This window comes from Trematomus bernacchii, unplaced genomic scaffold, assembly GCF_902827165.1.
Source record: "Trematomus bernacchii unplaced genomic scaffold, fTreBer1.1, whole genome shotgun sequence".
NCBI lineage: Eukaryota > Metazoa > Chordata > Actinopteri > Perciformes > Nototheniidae > Trematomus > Trematomus bernacchii.
Window position 1 is genome coordinate 4,258,005 of NW_022987840.1, and position 27,856 is coordinate 4,285,860.

Sequence of the window (27,856 nt, forward strand, 5' to 3'; positions counted from 1 at the left end):
CGAACAGACATCGTAATGGCTTAGATAAGACCACCTCGGGTCAAGAAAATGAGGTTTTGAGGTCAAAAAGGAAACTTTTCCTCGCTTCGTTTCTCTTCATTAACAGAAAAGATGCAGAGTGCAAACTTAATGAAAAAATATTCTGGGAGCAGCTTCCCTTTATTCTGCCACCAGAATATCAACAGCCTGCAGTGAAAAACCCATTTCAATTTGGACTTGAGACCACATTTCCTATTTCCCCCCGTAAGTTATTAAAGTGACACCAGGAGGAGGTGTCTGAAGGTCAAGATGAGAAGCCCAGAGAGAGAGATTGAGGGGAGATGAGGGAAAGAGAGGCCGAGGGATTGAGACAATGAGTAGACAAAAGGTAAAAATAAGAGAAAGAGATGAAGAGAGAGGATGAAGGGAATGGACTTCTCTGCTCACTCCTACCACTCATCCATGTCCACTTCCCTTTTAATAGATTTCTAGCGTGGCCTCCTCCACCAAGCCTGTAGCAGCTCAAAAGATTAAAATGATAACCAACAGTAATGAGGTCCTACAGGACTGCGGCTGCATGACTAATCGAAGGGCAAAATGTACAGAAAGGTTCGGGATCGAGACTTCAAAGGCCTACAACGGTCGGTAATATACAGATTAAGCAGGGGGGTTGATTTGAATCACGATGACGCAGCATTACCAGCTCACAAAAGACCAGGGTGTGTTCCTATATATCATCTGAAGTGCTATTTCAAGCAGCGCATTCACAACAGCTGGAGAGCCAATTCATTATCAGATCAGTGGATGTGATTCCTGCTCCTGTTTGCTGCTTTCATTTACAGTATGGAAACTACAGACATGTTAAGCTATTTGGTTTGCAAATCAGCATCAGCCTTGAACCCCCATGGAAACATAGCTTTCAGTATATTGCTTACTGCCTGAATACGATTCATGGTAAACTGCAGCATTGCAAAACTATCTGTCAAAATAAGTAAGGGACAATGTGCAGCAAGGCGGTCATTATGGGGAAAAGAACACTTGACAGGCAGATCAGGGAGCCCGAGGCGAAGTGGAGGGATCTTGATCAGCCTGAAGGTTATTAAACGGCCAGATACTAAACAAACAAACGACTCGACTCCAAATATTAATTATTTTATTGACTTAAAAATGATCGTATATCTTCCGCTAAGTAAAAAATACTCCGTTCCACGGCGCACCAAGATTCAAGGCTTTTATTGTCATGTGTACATAGCTACAGTGTAGATATATCAATGAAAACCTTAGGTCACCGGCTCCTCCAACAGTGCAACACAATAAAACAGATAAAATAGTTAAAATAGTGCAAGTAAATAGAAATAGCTGGAACTGCGACAACAACAACTTTACGGCAGCACTGTCCAAGTCTGTTTACAGTATCTGAGCCACTAACAAGTCCTTAAACACTTCAGAGCCCCTACCGTGTTCCTGTTAGTGTTCACTTCCTGTCTGCCTTCTTCTGTTCATTTATCTGACGTCCAGCGCTCCGTCTTTTAACCTTTTTTTCCTTTCTCTCCCTTGATCCTCCTTAGTAACGGTCATTATAGCCCTTGACAGCGGTCTGTTCTACTGTATAAACAACGTGTCACATGTTCTGAATTGACCAATCAGAATTGAGTTTTCAACTAAGTCGTGTAATAAGTGGTAGTAGTAGAAGCTTGACTCATATTAGAGGAACTGCATCAAAATCAAAGTTTTAAAGTTCCCACTAATTTATACCTGACAACTCCTGAAATACACACATCAGCACCACCCCTTTGTTTCCTTTGTTATCACTAGAAGCAGCAATTATGTTGGAAAAAATACATCTTTTTTTATTGTCACTCCTCCAACATCGTGTTCTCCACTGGCAACTGCCTGAACGCATTGTGACAGGCTGCAGTTAAAAGCCTCCAGCCTGACAGCCGCATGCTCGCAAGCAGGTTCAGCCATGTGGTTTATTCACCAAAATACAGCTGTAAACATACAAACATTGTGTTCTCTGAACCTTAACACAGCGTGACGTGCTGAACAAATTCATTGGAGCCTTGGTAGCAGACTGAGTTTATATTCTGGTTTTTGGATTTTCTTCACATGCACTTATGTCTGCGTTGGATCTCTGACTGAGTATTTGATGCTGGTCTATGCATCTTGATTCATCTCTTGCTCCCTTCCTTCCTCACTGCACCCCTTCTTCCAGCTGGGCACAGCCAGACGAACCCTTCAGCTTGGTATTTGTAAAGCAGCCCCTACCTTCTTGACGTAGCCCTGGATGAGCTCTGGGGTGGGCACCTGCTCCGCGGACAGACACTCTTCCAGCTGTAGTTTGTACGGCGGGCAGACAGGCTGGCTCCTTTCCACCCTGCAGGAGCCACAGTGGGGGGGGGGGGGGGGGGGGGGAGAGAGAGGAGAGAGAGGACAATGAGTTTCAGCCTTTCAGACAGCCACGTAAGGGTACCCATGCATTCACACACATGCTCATACACATTCACAGACCAATGTGTAAAGATATTACAGCCATCAAACATCCACAGGCTGACATCAAATCTATAATACAAAAATAACCCCCTATCAACAAGTTACAAAGCATCCAGATGCTTTGTTAATGGTATTGTTTCCCGGTGGGACGTAAAGAAAATACAATAAAACACTTAGAGTAAGCGAGACAAAGATCCTCATGGATGAAAGAGAACACATGGGGAGCACAGAAATCAGGAAATTCAATGCAAATCCTGTCGTCGTCCCCCCCGCTCAAGACCTTCCCGCTGAGGCCATATCTGTATTTTGAGAGGGGAGACTCTATTTATAAAATGTTGTATTTTCCTATTCTGTCCTCTGGAGGAAATCCTAGAGCTAGCCCTGAGGAGACGAATGCCCCGGATCCCACCTCCCTGCCTCTCATCCTGTTCACAAGGGGAAGACGCCTCACACGCCCTTTTCCTCAGGAGGCTTCAGAGTCTTACAGTATACAGTATGTGTGTGTGTGGTTGTGTGTGAGGGCTGTGTGTGTGCTCTGCCAGGGCTCTGGATTTACACGGACCCCTGATGTGTTGGAGGGTAAAAGATGCATGCGTGCAATGCATGCTGCTGTGTGTGTTAAAGGCTGTCACAGTTCATGCAAAGACTTCCCTCTGAGTGCAGATACATGTCACTGTGTGCGTGTCCGTGCCTCTGTCTGCTTTACCACAGACATTTTTCTGACATTGGATGCAGATTGAGCTGTCAAATGTATCAATTATAAGTGACGTTAAGGAAATTAGTAACCAACTGTTCATGTCTTGCACTTTACACAATATAGTTTCGGGCATAACTCCCTTTTTTAAAGTTTCTGTTTCAGTACATAATAAACCAAGTAGATAATGTGTCAGGTTTGAGCTCTAGAGTGTATTTTTGTTTTAACCCATGCAGAGCCTAGCTTTATGCTAAGCTAAGCCAACCAGCTGTTGGCTGGGAATCTCCGGTCTTTATATTTTATCTTTACTCTTATTATTGATCCTGCCATTATAAATATTACAATTTAGAGGGACACTCTATTCATGTAATGAGTATTAAGTAATTAAGTGACATAAATGTAGGTTATTTTCAGAAAGAAAGTTAGTCCCGAGTTATAGGTCAAGATCCAAAAACACTAATTCCTACACTTCCCATAATGTAAAGCACTTGGAGGGGTCGTAAAGACCTCATAAAGCGCTATATAAGTACAGTCCATTTACCATTTTGGAAAACTCACTGTTATCACTTTAAACCCCAGCCTTAGTATTTCTTTCAGACTTCACAGCATAACCAATGCACCCCGCTTATGTCATCCAAATAGAAAAACATAGTCACAACACGTCTGCTCTACTGTCACTGACACCCGTCACTATTGCACATATCGCTGTCGCAGCACACAGGGGAGCAGAAACTGGGCCGACTGACTCGTTAAGTACAAACTTCACACGCTCTGTGAAACATTTATTACAACGTGCAGAGAGCTGCCTCTCGGTTTTTTTCCCAGCGTCATAACATTCAAAGGCACGATAGAAGCCTGGTGGCACTGTCAAAAAAGGTGGATATCCCTCAATGGTTGCGACAGAGATCACAACCTACCAGCTTTGTGCTCCAGGGACATCTTCAGTGAACAACACAGAGAGATACAGACAGCCAACATAATATATGTAGAGTTCTGAAGTGCAAACTTTTGCTGTCTTTTCTTTCTTACATTATCAATTATTATACCTGCATGATAGACCTTACACAACCAGTTTTGGAAACACTGTACTAAGCGGTCTGCTGCTGCACTTGTGTTTTAAGAGGCAGATTATAGTAATTGCATACATTTTTTAACATGTAATTTGTATTATTTAATCTAACAATAAATCTATCAATACAATGAGAGATGTTTTAAATCAAGGACTGACCCTTAAGTACTGTAATTTAATTTAATTTGGGTGATCAAATGTTTTGCACAAAAGTGTCACTTCCCTTGCAATGAATAACTCATTTTGGAATAAAACCCTGAATACAAAGAGACTATACTGCAGTTATAGCAGCAGAGAGAGACCAACAATTGAAATGCTGCACTCAGTCCTGGAGAGAGGCCTCGGGTTAAAAATAGCAGTCCATCTTCTCTGTGTGAAGCAATGACTTTTCATGCAGCGTGCAGCACAGCTGTCAACCTCTGAGGTCTCACGTGGTTAGATGGGTGTCAAATGGCTGCCTGCTCGCCCACCTACCTGGAGCCCCCTCCTGGGTAAATACACCTGCTAAACCCCCTCCCCCTCCCTTTCCCTTGTCTGCAACACAGATGGGTCACATGCTTTGTTTCGCCGTGGAACATCTTTTTCTTGGACTAATCTCTCCCACTGGAGCTGAACGTTCACATGGTAACTAATTGTGAATTACCTGTTAATGGCTTCTTTTGGGAGATGTTTTAGCAGTGGAGTGGCTACAACATTTGTATGTGCGGTTTCCAATTATGCAGTGTTCACTGGGGTATGAAAAGGGATTGTGTTGACATTTTGTTGTTTTCCAGTGGAAGTCAAACGGTAGAAAATGTCAACAACAGGTTTAGTCTTTGTTTGTTTAACAGTTATACCTCCCAAACTTGCACACTGAGGAACAATTCACGCTACTTTTTAATTATAGATGGTCACCATTTGTGGTAATTAGCGTTTTATTTCTTTGGTGGTTCTGTAAGTTTTAACTCTTTTAATTGGTCTGCTCAGGCATAGCCACTATAAAAACGGATACCAACTTTAGGGAGGATACTGAGACTTTAACCAGAACAATAAGGACCCTACTGGAGATATAAAAGAAAAAACATTATCCATTTCGGGGTCTACAGCCGCACAAGCCACACATAAAGGCAGTACTTAGCATAGTGAGCTAAGAGCCAATTAATTAAAATGCATTTGTAAAACTAATCCTGTTCACTAGTTTTGGTTTAGTATGTTACATTTTCCCTTCGTGGAAGTGTCATTAATTGGACTGTTTATGGTAGTTGATCATCATAAACCAAAATACTTGACAAAGTACATTTTGGCCGGCTGATGATGCACAAGGAAAATCAGGGGATCCCTAAAGTCATTTGGATACATCACCTGGAGATAATGAAAAGCTGTTTATAATACTGCGCCAATACTTTTAGTAGATGTCGAGATAGTTAACTGAATGAGTAAAAACTAGACTATAGAGTCAACCTGGCTGTTTACCTTGGATATATGCAGCAATTTTGCAGCAATTGTTGCAATGGTTGTAGGGCTGCACGATATATCGTGTCGTGACGATAATCGCGATATGGGCATGTGCGATATTCACATCGCATGGACGTGCGATTTTTTAAATTTCTTTAAAAAAAAAAAAAAAATTAGGTAGGCAAATTAACTCAAACACGTCATGTTACAATTATTTTGCTGCTTGCTACAAAAGAAAAACTTGCGCGGCTCTCATGTCAGGGGTACTTGAGTGAGTGACATGCAGGCTCTGCATGCACAGCAAACCACCAATCACAATCAAATCTCCAAAGCAAACGGACCCGGTGATTAAAGGTAAAAACACTGAATAAAGTAGTTTCATGTGTGCTAACCGAGCTAGCTCAGCTTGTTGCTCTGATAACTTAAGATCCAGACGTCCGTGACTAAAATCCTTCACCCGGTTAAATATAGTTAAAAAAATACCAATTGTATAGCATTAAAGTTCAAGAAAGGATGGTTTGCGGGAAAGAAAACGGTCTTTTCTTCAATTCCTGTATGTTTTCATATCGCAATATATATCGCAGGGGGAAAAAAAATCGCGATGTCAGTTTTTTCCAATATCGTGCAGCCCTAAATGGTTGTCATGATATTTTTAACAAAATAAAGTCACCGCATCCGATGGAAATTGATGAAATGGAATGGTCATCCATTCAGAAGTCTTTCAGATATGACCGTATGGACCAGAGTAGTGGACCGACCAATCGCTATCCATAGATCCACATCACTTTGTGTTGCTAAAACACAATTAACACAGAATTGTCCGCATTTTGAGGCTTTAATAACTTACATTGGACTTGCAAGTCTCCGGGTCTCCTTTTGATTGAACTTTTATACAAACTGCAGCTTAAATCATAACGGCATCCCTTCTTGAGCACAGGACTATTATTTCACAGCAAAGATCTTGTTGAAACAAAAAATCGAATCAGGGTTACAAATTGTTTAAAAGGATTCTTGCTAAGAGAGCAGCAAAGTATGCATTAAGTACAAATATTTTAAGGTATTACTTTAATGCCGCCTCTTTTAGGAAATAGCTTGAGAGGATTTGAATGGTCCTGTATACAATAAAAGCTTTTGTCATGCTACAGAAAGAAAGTCAAGGCTGAATAAAACCATTTCCACATCGTAGTCTCTGAAAATGTGGAATCACTCCCGTTGAGCACAGTTGAATAACCCACCTCCATCACCCGCCGCCCATCTATTGCTATGACGACACAGTCAGGGAGCAACTGAACCCATGTTTGGCACTGTGTCGCTGCGGAGCTTCAATAATGGAGCATACCTCTCCGAATGTCACATTTTCACACATTTGTGAATAGCTGCACCGGAGCAAATCCTCTCTAATGGTTTTTAGGCCGTACCTCTTTATTTTCCTCTACCTCCATCTGCCTCTCACACTCTCCACCCCTTCTCCTCCCTCTCAACCGCTCTCCCTCTTTCAATCCCTCTTTCTCTGCCGGAGCACATGGTAGCTTCTTGCAATTACCCAATAATGATGAATATATCCCATCAGACATTGTCTGCTGAACTGTAACCCTATTTCATTGCAATCAAATTGAACACCGGGAAATTTGACAGTTGACATTTTAAATTTCCAAACGGTCCAATCCATCCTGTCTGCATTGCAGGTTTTTTTCTTCCTGTTTCCCGCGGCAGGTTGTAACGGGGATGTGGTTTCTGCCGGTGACAAATTGCCTTCACGTTTTCTAAAGTTATAACCCACTTAAGCAGACATTTACAGATGACACACCGCTGTATGTACACAACCTCTGTGTACTTCCTGGCTGTGGATTATTGCAGTGTCACCTCTTCCATGTACAGAGCCTTGTTGGCTGAGCCTTTCACACTGAGGCTAATACTGCAGAGACATGCCTGTGATTACGTCCTCAGACATACTCTGCATGCTTTATAAAGAAGTCATATATACAGCTGCTGTTCACCACTCAGCTCCTCTACCTTGACTTTTGCTTTGTTTTTCAAAAGCTGTTCTCTTTGGAGCGACGGATGAATGGCTGCTTGCTGTCATGCTTTCAATCCCATTCACTGTATTCCCACCAACATCCTCCCTGTCTTCTTCTTCTTTTGGTTGTCTGGGTCTGACAGTGAAGGGAACTGGAGAAGAGATGCTCTGCTTTTTTGGTTTCTCTATTTTCTCTTCTTTCATTTTCCCCTGGTGGAGATTTGGATTCCCCTGGGCTGGTGCTGATGTGAGCAGCTGTCTCCACGGTGACAGACGCTGGAGATAAAGCCCAGGCCCTGCTTTCGGCCAGGGCCATCAAAGGATGGTAGACTACTCTGCCCTTTTCACTCAATATCCCTCTCTCCTTTTTTTTATCCCATTCAGTCTTTTTCTGTCTTTCTCTTTTTACTGCTTTTACACTCCAGCTGTGCATTTCCATTCTTCCTTTCTTTCCCCTCACGGTGTCTTTTTCTCCAGAGCCAAGCAGGCATGCCTTTTTTTAAAGAGAGATGCAGTCCATTCAGCTGTCACCTTTTCATACTGAATCAATATATCCTTGTGCAGATTTGCAGCAGAGAGGTGCTGCTGGACTGAATGTCTGGGCATGCAGAAAGGGAAGCTGAGGTGTTTTGCACAACAGCATGGGAGGTGATTACTAATGGCCACAATCTGCAGGAAGGGAGGGCAGATAAGATGCCATGCATTTTAACTAAATGACCTTCTAAACGTGGCTGGTTGCCATGTTTTCAGCCCACAGTACATGACTTAAAGTTGGCTGTTTTTATGGGCATTTAAAAAAATAAAATGGTGCAACGTAATAGGAGTTATGTCCGGCAGCAAGTCACGTTCATTTTCTGAACTGACATTGGTATGTTACTGGCTGTTCAAAGGCATGGATTGGCATTAATGAACAACTGAGTTAATAACATCTGGTTCTTTGATAATAAGTCAACCACAGCTCCCGGGAGAGTGTTTCAGTAAAAGTTATCAGATAACTGACTTTAAAATACATTTGCATGCGCCACTGAGCTGATAAAATATTTAGCAGTTTCCGATTCTGGGTACATTTAATCATTAACAATTGTTCTAATTTTACTACCGAAGAGTTCTGATTTTCTTTGTGTTAGTGTTGGATTTTGGATGCCATCTCCTTCTACCTACTTGGTTTTACCCATGATTAAAATCATTCCCTTAAGCCCCTGTCACACTGCCCCGAAATTGACACCAGATGGACACACGAATATGGAATTGTGAATTTCGCACGAAGATGGCCCCGAACTTGGTCAACAGCCGAAGCAACAGCCGAAGCAAGTACGATGCCTACAGAAGGCCACACGATGGCACCCGCACCACACACGGAAATATGGTCGTAGACTTTACTGATGATTTAGAATGTATCCAGACTCAACGTAAGAGCTTGTGCCTCTTCGGGGGGTGCTAACATTTAAACATACACTTTATTCTTTACTTTCTCCGTCTTTATATGAAGATTAGAAGATATTACTTATCTCCGTCATGTTGTTTCCATAGCAACAACAACTTCCTGTCAACAGCGTAAACTCGCCTTCAAAATAAAAGCATCTAAATAAAACAGGAAGTTAACCTAAATTACATTTAAGACATACAACTGCAACGAAAGTAACAAAAACAATGTAATATCCTTTTCAGTTTCACAGAACACAAATTAGGTTATTTACATAATATGTTTACATGATTTTGTTGTGCAATAAATGCAATCTCGATGTCATCGTACTATAATACGATGGCTACACGACGGCATTGCGAGGGCTTCACGTAGACGTGTTGCCTTCCTAAGACAATCGGGCAGCTTCTTGTTTCCTTTGTATTGTCTTCGTGAGGCGAAAAATGCCCGATGGCACCGATGATCAGACGAAGATGACACGATTTGACAAGATGCCTTACGAAGGGCAAAAAGGACACACAAATTCAACACGAAAATGAACCTTCGCAAGGTCCTTCGGCAATTTTTTGGCATGCCAAAGATTTTGCCACCGCTCACGAAGTTGCTGCCGGAGCCTGAGAAACTCCACCGCCGGTCATACGATGGCTTAAGATGCCCTCACGAATGGCCCGATGTTGTTACAGTACGATCAGAGCCGAATTTTAACATTTCCTTTATCGTGTGTCCATCTGGTGTCAATTTCGGGACAGTGTGACAGGGGCTTTAACCTTAACCAAGTCATTTCATTTGCCTTAACTTAACCCTACCTTAACCAAAGAAGTGACAGATCAGAAAAGTAAAGCATTTTTCTGTTTAGGAAGGAACTGAGAGAAGTTTTTCTACCATTATCACATAATGGAAATGTGAAATGTTACTGACGACCTCATAACATTTAGCTTTTTAGTGAAACATTTATTGTTTAAATAAACGCAATCCTGATAAACAAAGAGGACTCAGATAAGAGGATCTAGATGTGAGGAGTAGGACTGTAAAGCAATAGATTAAAACAAATATTTCCTGTAATTTCCTTCTGCGGCTGTCAGGTGATTGTCAGTAAGCAAGGCTTATCATAACCTCTTGCACCACCGCACAAAATAACAGTACAAATGATAAAAACTGAAGGTTTGCGAAACTTAAATTAAATTGTCATGTTAGCTGTGATGAATTGTCTCGCGCGGTGGATGATGTTTCATATACTGTAGGACAGGACAAATCAGTGAATGGTTTCATCAGAAGGGAGGAAAACAAGTCCTGATATCTCCAACAAACACAAGGAGGGGTGAGGGGAGAGAGAGAGGCATGTTAAACAGCTGGCACCAACCTCAAAGCAGTTTTTCCTCAGGACAACATTTCTGGAGCCTCTCACCGAATTTAAACATTTAAATTATCATCAGCACACATTTGCACAAACCAATTAATGGTTTGGCTTCTAATTTGTTGTTTTTTGATTGTATTATTTTTACTTTTCTTTTGTCATCTTGATGGTTTACTGTAGATGATAGTTTACTTCTATCGTGAGTCCTTACATTTTCTGTGGCATCATAGCTACAAATTCCCTCTTATTTTATTTTAAATTCATCTTAAATGTATCTTTTCACTGTATTCCCATTAGTTACCCTTCTTCTCCTTTCTCAATATTATTCTTGTTCCTCTATACATTATTGTTTCTGAAGACAGCAACAACAGATATATATATATATATACAGTATATGTACATTTCCCCCGTTTATTACATTGTACAGCTGGAGAGAGACAGAAAGAGACGAGCCTTTGCGACAAGGACTTATCCTTTTAGAATCTGTGCTTTAGTTTTAGTCCCCGGTTTTGTTTCTCTTGACTGATCAGTATGCGGTTGCAGTAGAACTGTCAGGGCACAGCGGCTCTGATTATTACACTCCTTACTCTTGGTTGCATGTAATATCGAGTATTGGTTTTCTGCAGTTATTGTGTTGTCGCTGTGGGGGAAAGCGTTAGCTAAATGACTAAAATGTCAATGTAGATTAGTACCAGCGGTGTTGTGTTTAAGCTCGGCAGTGAAGAAATTACGAAAATGGTTTGTCAGCTTCCAGAAATGCTGTGAGGAATCTGTGGTGGATTCTGCTCAAGAACAGCAGAGAGTGAGAAGATTTGTCCCGAACAATAAAGCTACACACTATATGCACAAAGACCAATGTAAGCCCATACAAAGTTAGTATGTGTAGCTCTTAAAACACTCGCACACAGCGGACACACACCCTCAGACACATTCAGACACATCTATGCCCTGCAGTGTTTTGGTAAACAGGGCTGGGTGTTCTCTGGACTTCAGACCAGACACGGCAGCTCCTGGGACTCCTGTCTGCATGTCACTCCTGCCAGGGAAAATAGATCAAGAAATTCTCCTCCTAGCTTCAATCTTTTTGATTGTCATGTTTTTACTTCAACTGACGTGGGCGTGAATAAGATGTTCAGGTTTCATGACCCCTGGGACTTATGGAGCCATTTAGAACAAAGGATGGATTTTCCCAAAAGCTACAGCAGTTTTTCTGCTTACCTTCAGAGATTTGTATTTATTTTTTTAAGGATTTTGGCCCGACAAAAGCAACTTCCATCGTCCATCACTCCTCCTACTATACATGCCCTTCAACCACCCTTGGAGCTGCTCCGTGGCGTCATGCCCTGGACAAAACGTGTGCCCACCCCCGTATTTCCCAGGACAGAGGGTCTCGTAAACGGGGCTGGAGGGCAGATGTAGGGGGCGGCGGTGACTTTGGGCCACGCAGCCGGTTTTGGCTGGAGCACTAAAATAACTGAAGATGGAGGATTGAGATTATTGCTGACTCAAGTCCAAATGCAGCGGCCCACAGGACATTCGCTGAGCCACAAACAGATGTTGTGATGCTCTGGTGTCGATACTGAAGCAACACAGAAAGGTTGTACAGCTGATAATAAATGCAACTACACTGTTTCTTTTAGGCGGTTGCCATCGTGGAAATCGCTCTGCTTGAATGTATCCCACACCCCCACAACTAAAAAGATTCTAAGACATAAAACAGGAGCCGTAAATGTATAACAATATAAACCCTTATGTCGTTTACCACCTACCAATTTTGTACCATTCATCACATGAGAACAAAGCTAAATCTGATTCCCATCAAGTGTTTTTCTGCATAATTACACCAATTAAGGTGCATTAGCAATCTTAACATTTTTTCTTAAGTGACCATAATGGCTGCATTATTTCGTGATAAAAGAGGTGTAGCTAAGAAGTCTGACGCCCCTGAAAGATGATTTCCTCAAGGCCAGCCACCGTCTTTGTTTAGTAAAAAACATCTCTTTTAGTCAGGGCCCTCTCACTCAAATTGTCTCAACCTTTCATCCCACTGATGATAGTGAGGCTTAATACTGTTAAAATACACCTTTATTTTAACTTGTGAACGTGTGGAAGAGTACATTTATCTTCTCCTTCTATAAAATACAAGAGTATTTTTTTGTATATTCCTGTAAAGGACAACAATAATTAGCCGTAAGTACTAGTATATACCTTCAGACTGCTTTATGTGGCTTCAATCTTCTTTGAGCTGGCAATGTAACGGAAATGCTTTTCTTATAATGCTATGCATTACTCATTATTTCAAACCTTTAACGGCTAAATTGTCTGCAGAAACTGTAAGTGGATTTTTGACTTTCCATTAGCTAAGGCTGGGGGGGACCTAATGTTTTGACCCTTTGACCCTTATTCCCATGTCAGATAATTACACATTTAATACTCAAAATTGCTCTCATGTGGCTCTTACCCGTCGTTGAGTCGGATCAGTATGGCCCTGTAGAGCTGGTGCTGTGGGCTGTTGGACTCCGGACCACAGGGGTGGATGAACGGGTGAACGGACGCAAGAACAAAGCCCTGCTGGTAAAGCTCCTGCAGCTGACCCGGCAGCTCGCGCACCGACGAGAGGCGCAGCGTGGACGTCCCACCTGAAGGAAACAAAGGGCAACGAATACGTCAGACAATACAATTTCAATGGAAACATCTTTGCTGCTAAGTGCTGAGTGCTGTGCTGTAAGTGCATTTGAAGAAAGTTGACATTTTGCCTTCTGATTATGGTGGAAATGCTCAATCTTATACATGCTAATACCAGTTTGTTATTCCAATCATTTGTGTTAAGAAGCAGTACAAATCACTGGTAACTGGCAAAGTGAGTTTTAAAATGAATGTCATTTCTATTGTCAGTGTAATGTCCCTTGCCCTGTCAGCTTTTCTTCCCCTTTATCCTCACAACCTCCCTCTACCCCCTGCCTCAACATAGACCTTTCCAGACCTTGTCAAACCCCACCTGTCAACCAGATGCCCTCAGTCTTTCCAGCCATCAGCCAATCCTACTATATACGCATACCAGCCACTCTCCTGCCTTCTTGTATCGGAGTCATTTTTTCACCATAGCCTCTATTGAAGGTATGTAGTGTATTCCTTCCCTGTTGCACCTGGCATGTGAAATTAAAAAAATGTTATTGAGAACGATTTAGCACCTATAGTTGTTCCAGTCTTCATACAGCTATGCAAGACATATGAATGGCATTGAATAAATGCAGGTAAGTCTAAGATAAACCAATGAAAGGAAAAATGTTCCCCTGCATTTCTTAGTATCTGGACTATTTCTGCCACTCTATGCAATTATGTAAATTGTAGTCCTTTTTCACAGCAGTTAGCCTCTTTTTGATTTCTTCCGTTTAATTAATGTTGGATTTCTTTACTTTTGTAGAAAGGTTCTCTTACAGCTAGACATGTTCTCAAACTGCACTAAAACAGAAAACTAAAGAAGGAAAACGGCTTCACAAAAAATAAAAACAATACAAAGGCCACGTGAAGATTTGCAATTCAGATGCCAACTCTGATTCATTCGCAATTTGTTTTGGCAATTAGTATCACGTTTTCGCTCCATCCCCTCAATCTGGGAGTCAATAAGAGTGGCTCAAAATCCAATCAGAGCTGATTGCTTCAGCTCTGTATCACGGCGGCTCTTCTGACACTTGCTTTGATTCCCTATCAGCTCAACGTAACTGTCCAAGAACAGCAGACGACAATACAGTGCTATCAGTCAGTGCCAGCTGTTTAAAAAAATAAAGTTTTGGACATGGTGCTGCACAAAGCTCTTTCTCAGCGTTATTTTCTCCCTGCCACCTCCCTGCCCCTCCCTGAGGGATGACAACCTGCAGCAGACAGCCGCTGGTGACTGCCTTTCATGAAGCAAGCAGCTGTGTTACAAAAGGCCACACGCAGCTCCTGTCAGGCAACATCGGCCAATCAGGATGTATGGTAATGAGTTCGGGAGGGAAGAGTGGTTCAGGTTCAGGAGTAGGAGCAATTAGATTAGTAAATGGAGAGCTTGATAGCAGGAAGGAGAGGAGGATGGATAGGAAAGATGGTGGAAGGAACAACAGAGAGGTCCAAACAGAGAGAAAAAACTGAGAGATGGTGCCTGGCCCCGGATGCATGACGGCTGGATCCCAGCAGAGCGCTGTACGCGGCGACATTTACTACAGGCCAAACAGCTGGGGCACGTGGGAGAGCGCCAACACAAAGAGCTGGATGCAAAACGAGAGACCAAGGAGAGGACAGAGGAGGGAGGGAGGGAGGGAGAGCGGAGGTCTGGTTGTCTGAACGAGCTGTCACAAGACGTGGGAAATGCCGTTATGGCTAATTAGAGTCAATGAGACTATACAGAACTCAACGTTCAAATCCATGGGAAAAGTCAGGGTACACAAGTTCAATTGGAGGTCAGAGAGAGGATGTCGAGAGAGAGAGGGAGGCCAGTGTGGGTGGAACATAGGCGAGACGTTGCCAGACGCTTCTTTGTGTGTTTGGTCTCAGGTAGAGTCAGCGACACTAAAGAATTTCTAATTATAGCAGTATTGTGCATGACAAGGCTGGAATGCAATTTATTTTGTGTATTTGGACACAGAATACTCAATATTTAAAATCCAAAACCTTAGATTAAGTGTATATTATGTGTATGATATCTGTATTCTGCTTGTGACTCCAAAATCTGCAGTTCATGACTCTAACTTCCATCCTCTTTTAGGATATGGGACTGTCATTGTACTGTTAAAAAAAAACATAATTATGAGCACTGTAAAATGGTTTTCATTCCATACACACAATCAGTGTATTTTTCCCACGATGCAAACACGAGGAGATCAGAGGCTAAATTGAGGTCAGTCGCACACAGTTAAACTCCTGACACCATGAGCACGGTCTCACACACTCTGAGTGCTGTTGCTTGTTTGAAAGTCAAAGTCGTGTTAAAGTGTGCAAAGCAGCTCTGCATAACATCTGCGGTATTTATTACCATTGGCCACTACACACAAAGCTAACAAGCTCTTGTGTAACTGTGATAGTAATGTGTGGATCTGATGTTCAAATATAATGGTGAGTGATTTATTGAACGGCACATAAAATGCTGCTAATGTCATCATTCCACATGCTTTTCTACTCTCCATTGTTGATTGTTCTGCATGTCTTCACATTCATAGTCACATCATACATTATTTATCTACGAAGCCATCAAAGAAGTTGTATTGCACATGGACTTGGTATGATTGCGGATGTGACAAAATACATTTGAATTTGTTGTATTGGAAGCATAATGCAGCATATCAGCCTCAAGACTGCTGGAATCCAAGAAAAATATTGCATTTTCATCGAATCCAATTCAGTCCAGTCTGCTTTATCCAGATTTGTTTCTGTGTTCAGACTGAGTACAACGCTTATATCAGAGGCATGATTAAAGTTAAAGCCAAAGCTTGTATGCATGTGGAATGAACATATGTAAATTGGCACATAATTATACGGTACTAGTGTTGAAGATTTGAGCTGGAGCTACAAAATTGAATATGTGAATGTGATGCTCTACGACCCAACTAAATTAACAAATAGAAATAAGAGGAAAAGGTCATGTATCTAAAATAGCTCAAACTGAACCAAGTGGAGTTCATAGTTTTAAAATCAGATACTGAGCTGTTACACAAATAGCACAGAAGGTACATATACCTTCAATACGTATATTGCGTATATACAGTACTGACTTTTTCTTCAAATGTCCTTGAGATGTAAAAAAAAGGAAACATCAGGTTTTATATTTAATCAGATTTCTGTCTTTTCAATATCCATAATTGATTACCACTGTCATTCTTTCCGAATGAGATTACTTTAATCCATTTGCATTGAATCTGTCAGTCCCTTACACCTCAACAAGCCACACTTCCTCTGGTAGACGGATTCGACTAAAGCTCACATGTGTGACATTGTTCAGCCATCCCTTGCAGGCTGTATAACACAATGATGTGCTGTGCTTTCAATGTGCTTCACCACATCATCAGGACTGAAATAGAGGGGAAGGGATTTCTGGAAAAAGCCTGCTAGGGCCAATCAGAAGGAAGCTCCTGTGATGTAGCTCGAGAACTGATTCAGTTCGGATCCCAACTCTTCCTCCCGGGCACAAATCCAGAGGTTCATTGTGAAACCACGAAAGAGAGGAAGAAGAGAAGGGAAAAAATCATATGCTGTCCCCTCGGGGCAAGTGAGTGCTTTGGCTAAAAATACTCCTCCAAATTTCTCAATCACACTCTGTCCTACTGCGCCACAATGCTGGAGCTTTAGAAGTTAAAAAGCGTGGAGGAATTAACACAAAGAAATAGGCCGCCATCGCAAACGGTTGAAACATATTCCTCTACCCCCCCCCCCCTCTGCTCCTCCTTCCTCATTTCCCCCTTCCTCCACTGCTGGCTGCCTTTAGAAATGGAATTAATCCCTCTGTGATCTGCGATTTGTTTTTTATTTCCTCCCCCCTTCATTTTGGTGCGACATGAACACCCTGTCCTTACCCCAGAGGGATCCTATTGCATGCACATGGTTCACAAGGCGGTAAATATTAAATGGAAAATGAAACCGTCTTTGCTTGCTCTCTGATCCCCTTAGTGGAAATAAGTAAATAAGGAATGGTTTCAATTAGGCAGTGGGAACACAGCCGCTGGCGACTTCTTAAGTTGGCTTTAATCGCTGTGTGAGCAGCTAATAATCTCATCCAGAGGCCTTTAAATACACAGGCTCTACATTTATTTATCAGACCACGTTTTATTTATCATTCTATCCCCAAAGCAAAGTGTTGCCCAGTGCTTGGTTTTTCTAAATCTCATATTGTTGTTCGAATGTTAACCATGCCCTGAAATTGTGTTATCGACCGAGAATCTCTTTGTTTGCGTGGATGAGAGCAAATGAGCTGCCATATAACTGCTGTATGCATGTGTCAGGGTTGATGTTTTATACTGCGAATATTTAAGCCTTTGAAGGAGTCAGTGGTCACTCAAACAGGCAATCTGGGAAACCTTACACGGCAAACTGGCAGCCAATTACTTCACTCTGTCTTTTTGTTTACCCTGGAACAGAATGCTAGCTCTCTCATATTTACAGAGAAGGTCCCTAAACTCGAAACAAAATGCTTCTTGACAAACAATGAGAAAAAAAGGTTGCTTCTGACTGGCTGACAACCAACACATTGGTTTATGGAAAATTGTTCAAACTGTCAAACAGACATTGCCATTAAACACAGAAGGGGAAACAAAAGTGTGGTATGAAATGATGTGGGAGTGACGGCTTAGTCTACAGGCTAATGGAACCATCAGTTGCTCTCTGTTCATGCTGAATGACAGGTCAGGGGTCAGAATAACTTTTAAGCTGTATAAGTATCAAGACTTTCTTTTTAGATTCAGAGCCCGGTCCAGTGACAGTTAGAATCATTCAAAGTAAACAACAAACCCTTCTTTAGATAACAAGCTGATTGCTGTTGAGATGCAGCTCCTACAGAGCTTTTGTTTTGAAGAGTGATGTCTTTTTTAGTCCCCTTGACTCTCAAATAGTAATTGAGTAAAAGTGTTCTGCCTTTTTCACTTTAAAAACATCCATTGTTTGCTTCTTTGTGAATTTATTTATCAGATCAACATTTAGATTAAGGTTTAATGTTCACTCTTGACTTTAAAAACAGAAAACAATCTCAACACGCGGTCCTTTTTACAGTTTTTGTGAAGCTTTTGATCAAATAACATGGTCTTCGTCAAAATGGAGATGTCTTCAAGGTCAAGAGGGAATCTAAGCTTTAAAGCCAACATTGACTAGAAGTGCTCTGGGAGGAAAGATTAACATTTGAAGATTTACAATTTCATTAAACTAAGCAAACTCCAAACTTTTGATGAATATCATGATTAGATCAAAAGCTCCAGAATAGATGGAGCTTGTGCAGTAACATGTTTTCTTAACAACGGATGATCAGATTGAACCATGTCATTATCTAGCTGCAAAACTGTAAACATGTAGATAAGAATACAGTTGTGTAATACCCCAATAGAAAATCAAAATCAAAATAATTAATTATTTGTAAAGTAAGGCAATTTACATAGTCTAGATACACTTTGGGAAAACAGTAGGGACAGACAGATTGGTTGTGTGGTTGTGTGTGTTTAGGGAGAGAAGGAGAGAGGGTGTGTGGGAACAAGCCTTCCCCGGATCTGCATTTGGTTCAGAGTGAAGATGTAAACATGAAAATTGAATATGCATGCATGAGAGAGTTCATCTAAGGAGCAGAATAAATAATAACCACCCGTTCAGTTTCTCTAATGCTGACCTTCAACACATGGCCACACATATCTAACTGACTCAGCACTGGGAATTAAAAGCGTCCCCCTCACTTTATGTGTCTCATATCTGGGTAAAATCCAAAAGTTATTCAATAGACACAGAGAGCAGGTAATTAAGATAATTACCAATGAAGAATAATAATATTTGAAAAAGAAAGAAAATAGAAGAGCAAGGAGATAAAGTAGAATAAGGAACACATACAGAAGAAGAGTCATTTTGACATTTTGGATGACTTTTCTAAAACATTTTTAGAACTAACAAGCAACTGACACAAACACAGATGACTTGCATGAATGGGTTATGAGCGAGACAAACGGTTTGAAAAGTTTGTGCATAGATAAATATACATTTCATAGTTTTTCTTATTGTATTGTTGTTACCAACTACCTCTCAATACCCCGAATTTGCCTTACTTACTGACCTGCATCTAAATGTATTTTGCATCTGGCTGCTGTGCTTCCTAAACCACCTCAGGAAGGCTTCTTCCTCAGGGCCCGATCAGACAGAGTGCGTTTCAGCAGCTGGGGGCAGCCTTTACGTTTATTATTGTAGCTGTGAGATTGAAGCATTTTTCTTGCTGCGTTTACATTGCAGAGTGGTTCGGTTGCCCACATTGCAGGAGGGCCCTGAACGTCTCAAGTTGAAATAACTTGACGGCAAAAGTCACCGTAACATCACCTCTATTTCAACCTCAGGCTAGGATGCAATTCAAAATCCCAATTGTTCCACACTTTAATAGGTAGCTAGCATAAAGAAAATGCGGACACAATAGGACCGTAAAGCTGCAAGTTTGTACCATTCAAGTCTTGGAGAAGGACATTTTTCTCCTGTCTTAAAAGACATCAGTATACCGTTAAGCTGGTCATTTGAGCCCAAACTGATTAAGGGTATAATTTGTATTGTATAAGGAGCACAGTAGGACGCCATGTGAGTCAACTTTCTTAGAATAATTCCCACTCCCCATGAATAATAAAAGAAAAAATATCCCTTAACTTTGAATTGAAAATCTTGCCTCTGACACTGGCTCACTTCCCCTTTTAAACCCATCTGCCATGTAAGCACCTCTGAGCTGCAGTCTGCCGCATTTCCATCACTCAACACATTTAAAAATAAATGAGTAAATATGAAATTAATAAGCTGAAAGATTGGAGAGCCGAGGCTCTGCACACACACACGCCATGCACCGCCTCTGGGAGAAATGCTTCGACCACATTTGCATCGAGGAGAAAATAGCCCCGGCATACATTACCCACCCGCTGCAACGTGATTTCTGATCCTGCTGCTCCTATCCACCACATCTCTCTGTCTCTGATATCGCCTCACCTTAGTGTAATTAAAGAATAGTTTGTTCTTGCTAATACTAATGACTCAATTAACAGTTGACTTGTTCTGGTACACAGCATCGTACAGGACAGAATGTTTTTATTTTCCTTCACACGGAAAGAAGCTGCTGCTGTGAAACTGGAGACAGAAGGAATTTATCTTTGGTACGGCAGAAGAAAACTTTGAGTACCTGACAACACCACACAATGAAAAAAGTAGATTTTGTCAAATCCTTAACTGTACTTAAGTATAATTTCCCAGTTCCCCTCAGTTCTATACAGCGTTTCGGCGTCTTTTAGCTCATTGTATCCGTTTTCCGGCCAACATATTTACCACGACTCAGGCCAGATTCGAACCTGGGTCCTCCGCTCGGGGAACTAGCCCTAGGACCACCATTACTCTCTTTTGAAGGGGGTTGCAAGCTTAAATAGCGTTTGAAGAGATAGACACAAGTGGTTGTAGAATCAGGAGATTGAGGTAAATCGGTTGATACCAAACATGTCATGCTAGCTTACTGGGAAAGAGGCCCCAAAGTTGAACTGTCTTTACTGCGAGACCTTAATTTCAAATTATTGCTTCTGCAATAGCTTCTAGTGGTAGACCAAAAATCAGATTTCCCTTCCTTTGGGAAAGACATAAAAAGTATACAGAGTTATTGCTCCAGGCAGCATCACCAGTCACTCAGCTCAGGGGGCAGACTAAACCATTTTGTGCTTTCTGTAAGGGGTGAGACGGACCTTAGAGACCCTCCACTATTCTTTATCAAAAAGATGTATTCAAAATGTCTTCAAAGATTTAATTTAGTTGTGACACTGTTCTCCACAGCTTTTAATTCGTAGCTGGGTAGTCAATCCTCCTTTCCCTTTAGCTATGGTTATAGCAACACATTAAAGCATTAGACCCACTTTAAGGCCCACACATAGTAAAAACTGCCAATTGTTGATGGCTTTATTTAATCCCTGGATTAATATCCTTCTAATGGTTTTGTTTCCCAAAGTAATCCCTCTGCAATGCCACAGAGTATATGCCAGAGATGAATTGGTGTTAAACCCCATCTGGAATAAAAACCAAATACAAGCCTGTGCACCTTCCTAAGGTCTTGAAAGCAATGCAACATGAATATGCTGTAATTGGCCTTTTGGAATTGAAAGCACCACCCCACTATTCTCTCTGTGAAGTAGTCATATCGTTATTCAGTGTCCAATTAAAATGGCCTTAGTCTCCTCAGGAGCTCTCCACTCCTGTGAGGACCACCTGCAGGATCCTCGCTCGGTCTCAGCAGCCCGCCTTGAATCATTAGCCTTCATGCAGGCTCAAAATGGAAATGCCAGTAACTCCAGTGTCCTCCCCCCCCCCCCCCCGCACCACCACCTCCTTTATTTTTGCCCCTCTTTTCCCTCAGCTCTCTCACCCCTTTGCCACAGGAGGGGGAAGTTTCTCTGCCCCGCTCCTCAGCCTATTTTCTGCCTCTGTTCTCTGCGGGGAATCTGCCCTCCTCTTTTCAACTCTCCTTCTCTCTGTCTCACTTTTACTACTACTGCTCTCTGCTACCCCCAACCCCCCTCAATTTATTCCCTGCACTGTGTAAAGAAGAGCAATATCTTTTAAGGGTCTCTTTTGCTCTTAACCTCTTTGTCTGCCTCTACATGTGAGAGTCTATTTTCTGTATTTTTCTCTCATCTCCTGTCCTCTGTGGAGCAAGCCAGGACAAGGTGTGATAGTCAAAAGACAAAAAACGAGTGAGCCAAGATATCAGTTGGTCCAAACATTTCTATAATGGTTAAAAAGATCAGTGGTTATTGAGTTACTTTGGTTTAACTATAGTTGTTTGTCTTCTGCAAGTGCATTTAACCTATACAAACTAAATCCCAAGTAGTTCACACTGTAACAAGGCTATACGGTTACAGCCATGCTTAATAAGGCAATGTATAGGGATGGTAATGCCTTGCATATAATGCTAACATGCTCACAATGATAATGCTCATATGGTGCTGTTTAGCAAGTTTACGTCATAGGTTTATAACGTTAGGATGCTAACATTAGCTAATCGGTGTTAAACACAAAGCTGAGGCTGATAAGAATGTCCTTAGTTTTGCATATATTTAGTAACAAACTGAATAATTGAACATTTGACACTTATTTGGATTATTCAGATACATCCTAATTTTATAGCATTTCTTCCAAGTTAGTGGCAAGGCTAAAACCCACTGGGTATTAGGGTCATTATCAAAACAAATGTAAAACTGTAATTAGGAGAAGAGCTAAATGTATAATAATACATGTTTTATTTATTATATTTCTTCATAATATATTTTGTTTTCGTGTATGTCATTTTTTATGTAATGATAGCTTTGTGTCATCATTTTAAGGAAAACTTGACCAGTTAGGAATGAGCACTTGGTGAGCCAGTGATATCAGATATTAGGCTAACATGTAACAATATAAGGGTGAGATCATACTAGCAGCTATACTGAACACTTTTAAAATAGTTGCACCAACAAGTAAAACAATGCAGTGTATTTCATTTAATTTAAACACTTAGATAACCACAAACATCTGTCACTTAGCGTCCATTTGCAACCTTTGTTGTTTAGGTTACAAAAAGGGAGTGAACTCTACATTATTGCAACCAGAAACAGAGTTTACTGTCCATTATTTCCCAGCAGGGTGTGAACAATATCGACCCCTTAGTCTTTTCAAGTCTCTGTGAGGAGCAGTCTGAGCACTTACTGTGTGGACTAATCTATGTCTCTCTGCCTATATCTTTGTTTCTCTCTCCCTCCCCTGCCTCCATCTCTCTGAGGTGCAGGACGGCGTCATTAGCAGTCGGGGCTCAGAGTGCAGCTCGGTGGAGCCCCAGGGCCGAAGCTTTGTGCCTTAATTACCCACCTAATGAGTCACTGGGAAGTCACTGGGCCTGGTGGTGCCTCCCTCCTTTTCTCACACACACACACACACACACACACACACACACACACACACACACACACACACACACACACACACACACACACACACACACACTGTATTCACTTCATTCCCTTTGACTTATATGTTAATTACTCATTCACTCATTGGTGCGCACACACTTGGACTTGCCACATCCACCTAATAACCGCAGTTGTACTTACTCACTCACTCACTCAGTTTCTTGTTTGGTTCCTCAGTCTACATTCACACTAAGCTGGCTAAGTCTGACAAAGCTGTTTATGTGTGAAATGGATGGATCCACAGGGTTTTTACAAATATCTCTGTCCACACTGAAACGCTTTAACAATTACTGTAGCAAAACTGTTTTCCTTTTTCATTTGTCAAAAAAAGAAACTGCATCACAGTAACCATTATGGTCAAGAGAGGGACAGACAGCACAGTTACTCTTCTGATTCTCTGCTGGATGAACCTCTGCTGTCTAATCAAAAAACAGCTGACTTCCTGTTAACCAGGCAAACTGTTTAATATCAACACCTGTATCAAGTGACAGAATATACTGACATTTATGCTAAAATGTGCTTTGGGTTGCAAGTACACATGTTGAATGCATGTGATATATGAGACATTAAGCGGTCTATGGAAAGATATATTGATAGAAATAGAAATGTATCTGTTCCTCCGGACATACTTGAGACTGAAAAACCCAATGTCCTGTGTCAACAAGCCGTTAGATTAGATATGACTAAACTCACTCACTAAATCACTCACACTGGCCATGTTCAAACAGTATGCAGAGTTGTCCTGCAAAAGAGTTGACATTTTATATTATTGAACTAAGTATTTATTCTGTTTAATTTGCTATCATTGCAACAGATGATAAAGGTTTCACTGTGATAAGTCTTCTCTTAAATCCATAAACCCCTGTGCAGTGCTTTGTGGACCAGTAAGCTTTCAAGTTCATACTTTTATTACCCAAAAAAGCATTACTGGATTATATTTCACCGTCTTGAACCACCCAAGCAGCACAGGGCTACTTTTGAACACAATCATACATGTGTATAAATTCACTTTATTTGACCTTCTCTGTATTGCTGTATCTTGCTTATCACTCACTTGCCTCAGCTCACAAGTAGAGAAGCATTTGGATGCATAATATCCACAGAACAAATAATGTACATTTGAGTACAGTTATTCAAGTGAAATGATATTACAGAGCAAGATAATCGTGTACACACTCGCTCTGTGCCTTCACACCTCCTGCGCTCTCCCACCTCGATTTCTCACGGTAACACTGAGACCGATGGGATCACACCTGCATGTAGAGCAGAACAGTCTGCTCCTGTACATTTCCCAGATGCTGCGAGCGGACATGATGACACTCGCTGCGCTAATAATGTTGGACTGAAGTGCTGCCAGGGGTTGAATCCCAGTGCTTTTAATAAACAGATTCAACCCTGAGCGTTACACTAAACAAGAAACATACAAATAATATTTTTTCAGCGTAGGCACAGTATTGATTTTCATATGAGTCTGACATTCAAGAAAAGGACACCTGATTTAAAACAAATCATTGACAGAATGAAAATTGAGCTGTGGATAGATATATATGACCTTTCAATATACTCTGAAGTGTTTCTCTTCAAATTATTATTATTTCATTTGAGAGAGAAGGCCTAATTTCTACCATACGTTTATCAGATGTTCTGGTGTAAATGTGACATAAACTACTTGACAAATGTGACAAGACTGCAGCAACGTTTGCTAAATCCCTACTTTTGCAGTGTTTGACATTTTACACTCTCACATTGCCAGCTTACCATTAGGGTAATGGGTACAAAAGGATTGGTTTAGAGTGGAAAAAACAGCAGGGAAATGGGAACTGGAAAATTGGTGTAGCATCTGGCCCGAGGCAAAAATTCAAAAAGCAAACTCGTGACCGGAGGAGCGAAGAAAATCTGGACGCGAGAAGCGAATGAGACACGCTTCTTTGCTCCTTCAACAACTCCTGTTAAGATGCCCTTGAGCAAGGTGCTTAACGGCCGACTGCTCAGATGGAGCTGCTGACTGGCACCAGACTGCGGTTGCATTGGGCATCTACCAGGTCTTAATGTCTGTAACTGAGCTAGTGTGAAGGGCGTTGCTGAATAAAACCACCAAGCAGAGTGATTTTTCCGGGTAAATAAAGATAAAAACAAATAGCCTGGATGTCCGGCGAAATGCTAATCCAATTTAGTTATTTTTGTCTAGACAGAGCATTTAAGGCTGCCTGGGCAAATTTCTAAATTCATATGCATCTCTCAATCTGTGTCCAGAGCCCCGGCGGAAGCTTTTAGTGGAGATGTGGAGGAAAGTAAACCAAATTTGTCTTTTGCTTCCCTCGCTAAATGACTGGGACGCTGCATTTTGAAGGCACATGACTAAATGAAAAGGCGCCAGATGACTTAATAGGAGAAAACTACCTGTAATTTGTTCAGCCAGTAAAGAGGTTTATACATATAAAAAAAAGGAAAAGGTCCATATCTTTATTCATGTTTTTCCTTCTCTCTCTCCCTTTCTCTCAGGAATTAAAGTGCGCCTCCGTCTTCAGGCTGACAGGAGGCCCCCAGAGTGCGTTTTGTCCGCTCGACGCCACCTCCTCCGCTGACAGCCCTCAGTTGCCTGGAGACGCCGCTTGAGAGACAAGCTGTGGTAAATGAGCAGGTTGTTGATCAAAGCCTACGATGGCTCCACTGCTGCGTTCCAACAGCCCTCTCTCAGTCACCGCACACCACTCTAACTTCCTGTTCTCTGCTAACAACAAGTTGCAGGCTTTTCCCATACAGTACACCCTGACATTAACCCCTAGTTTGAAATCACTTCTGAAGTGTTTATTGCCGAGACGTGTCGGCTTGATTGGGGGGGGGGGGGGGGGGGTTTCTGCCATTAGCATTGCAAAAGAGCACACATTTGAATTTTCAAACACGGGGTTGTGCGATGATTAAGTTCTGACAGGCTTCGGATGTTGTGGTGGCACCGTAGGTCTGCTATTAGATGCTTTGTGCCGTGATTGTCGTGCATAATTTGCTCTACTCTGAAGACAGCAACCAGAGCAAACAACCAGTGTTATTATTGTTGTTACCTTTTAGGCAAAAAAACTAAATTCAGTGCCTGAAAAATCTAATTAGAGTGCTTTATAAAATGTAACTGTAAAATGCTACACCTGATGGCAAGATGTATTTAGGTCTTTAACAAAAGTGGCAAACCAAAATGTAAATCTCATCCATTACAAATAGAAATAAAGATGCTTTTAGACAGAGGCACTTTCATCCAGTACTACTATTAACCTGTGCTTTACATCACATGCTGTTGCTCTTCTACTTTAAAGTCATCACATAGCTAGATAGATACACTTGTAGCTTTAGATGAAATGGTGAGCAATATGACAGCATCTTCAGCTAAGCAACATCATAAACTAAATATCACTAACATTAAAACCTGCATTGTTGTTCATGGCACGAGACATTAGTGGCTCATAGCAATTGTTAATCCATTATCAACCTACAAACAATTATCTGTTAACATTCATGGCATCGTCTCTCATCTTGACAATGCTGTCTACCTTAGCAGCACAGGTGCCATTTTGTTTGTTTACACTGGAAACAATGTCTGTCTGTCTGAAAGTATATTATAAGTACATGGAAGACGTAGCCTAGAAATCTGTGTCTCCACGGGGCGAGCATGAGTAACTACAGCTGACGGATAAATGTGGTGGAGTAGATGTATAATGCAGCATAAAAGTACATTAGACATACCTCAGATCTGTTTCTAAGTCTAAAACTGTAGTACATTAACTGTATGGTAACTGTCATCATCACTGTGTGTTCGTGTACAGTAATCATGTGCATATTAAGGTTTGCATGTGTGCTTAAAGTCAACACAGGGAAAAAACGAAGCAATGCAGACCTAGACACACACACATGCTTTAAAACACTCAACCCAAAGCCCTTGACATTCCTCCAGTTTGCCTTTTAAAAAACCTTCAGTGAGAGCTGTGCTTGCCTCTTCAATTACTACAGGAACCCTGACGGGAGAAGGACCCGGGTGCATTTCTGATACCCTGCTAGCAGGAAGCTTGTCCAAACTATCTAGCTCGGAGAAGTTCACTGACAGTGTCGAGTGAAGGCGAGCGTGGTTGTGATCGAGAGTGTCAAAGGTAGCTTTGGGACATCACCATGTACTGCTGGATGTGTTGTGATCTAGATTCTAGGAAACATTTGGGGACTTGTTCATGTAGGAGCTCACCTGTCACATTCCCTTCTTTCCTATGACATGTTAGCGAGACTTTACAGCATGAGATACTGGGACTTAAAAAATTGTTTCTCTGGAAAGAATGCTGCAAAATTTGAAAAAATAACTTATAAACTTTCAATATTATTTCTGTCAAATTAATGATGAGATACCTGGGTTGTGCAAAAACTTGGAGATATTTTGGCAGCAACAATAGGAGGTCTCAAGACTGAACGCACAATGCATCCATTAATGGAATGCTCTGGGTAAGAGAGCAGAGTGCTTATCATGAACAATTAATTGTGATTTTATCAGAATCTTAATAAGGGGTTGTGCGATATTAATATTGCATGAGGCTCTGCTTAGATGTAAAACTGTATTCTACAGACTAAAGAAAAACGTGACGTTTGGTACAAATCCTTGCAAAAAATCCCAACATGATAGTTAAAAAAGAATTTCTTCCTCCAATATCATTAATTATATCTCAACAGCAATATCACTCTAAATAGAATGAACTATTT

The 27,856-nt window shown here is 41.4% G+C and overlaps 1 protein-coding gene across 1 annotated transcript in view; it reads right to left on the reverse strand.

Annotated features, from left to right (window-relative positions):
* LOC117500571 (raftlin-like) overlaps positions 1-27,856 on the reverse strand; it is a 90,459-nt gene that overhangs the window by 38,982 nt on the left and 23,621 nt on the right. The window contains exons 3-4 of the mRNA XM_034153471.1: positions 12,925-13,102; positions 2,248-2,356 (exon numbers count right to left, since the gene is read on the reverse strand). Of these exons, the coding sequence (XP_034009362.1) occupies positions 2,248-2,356; positions 12,925-13,102 (287 nt within the window). The remainder of the gene's footprint in view (positions 1-2,247; positions 2,357-12,924; positions 13,103-27,856) is intronic.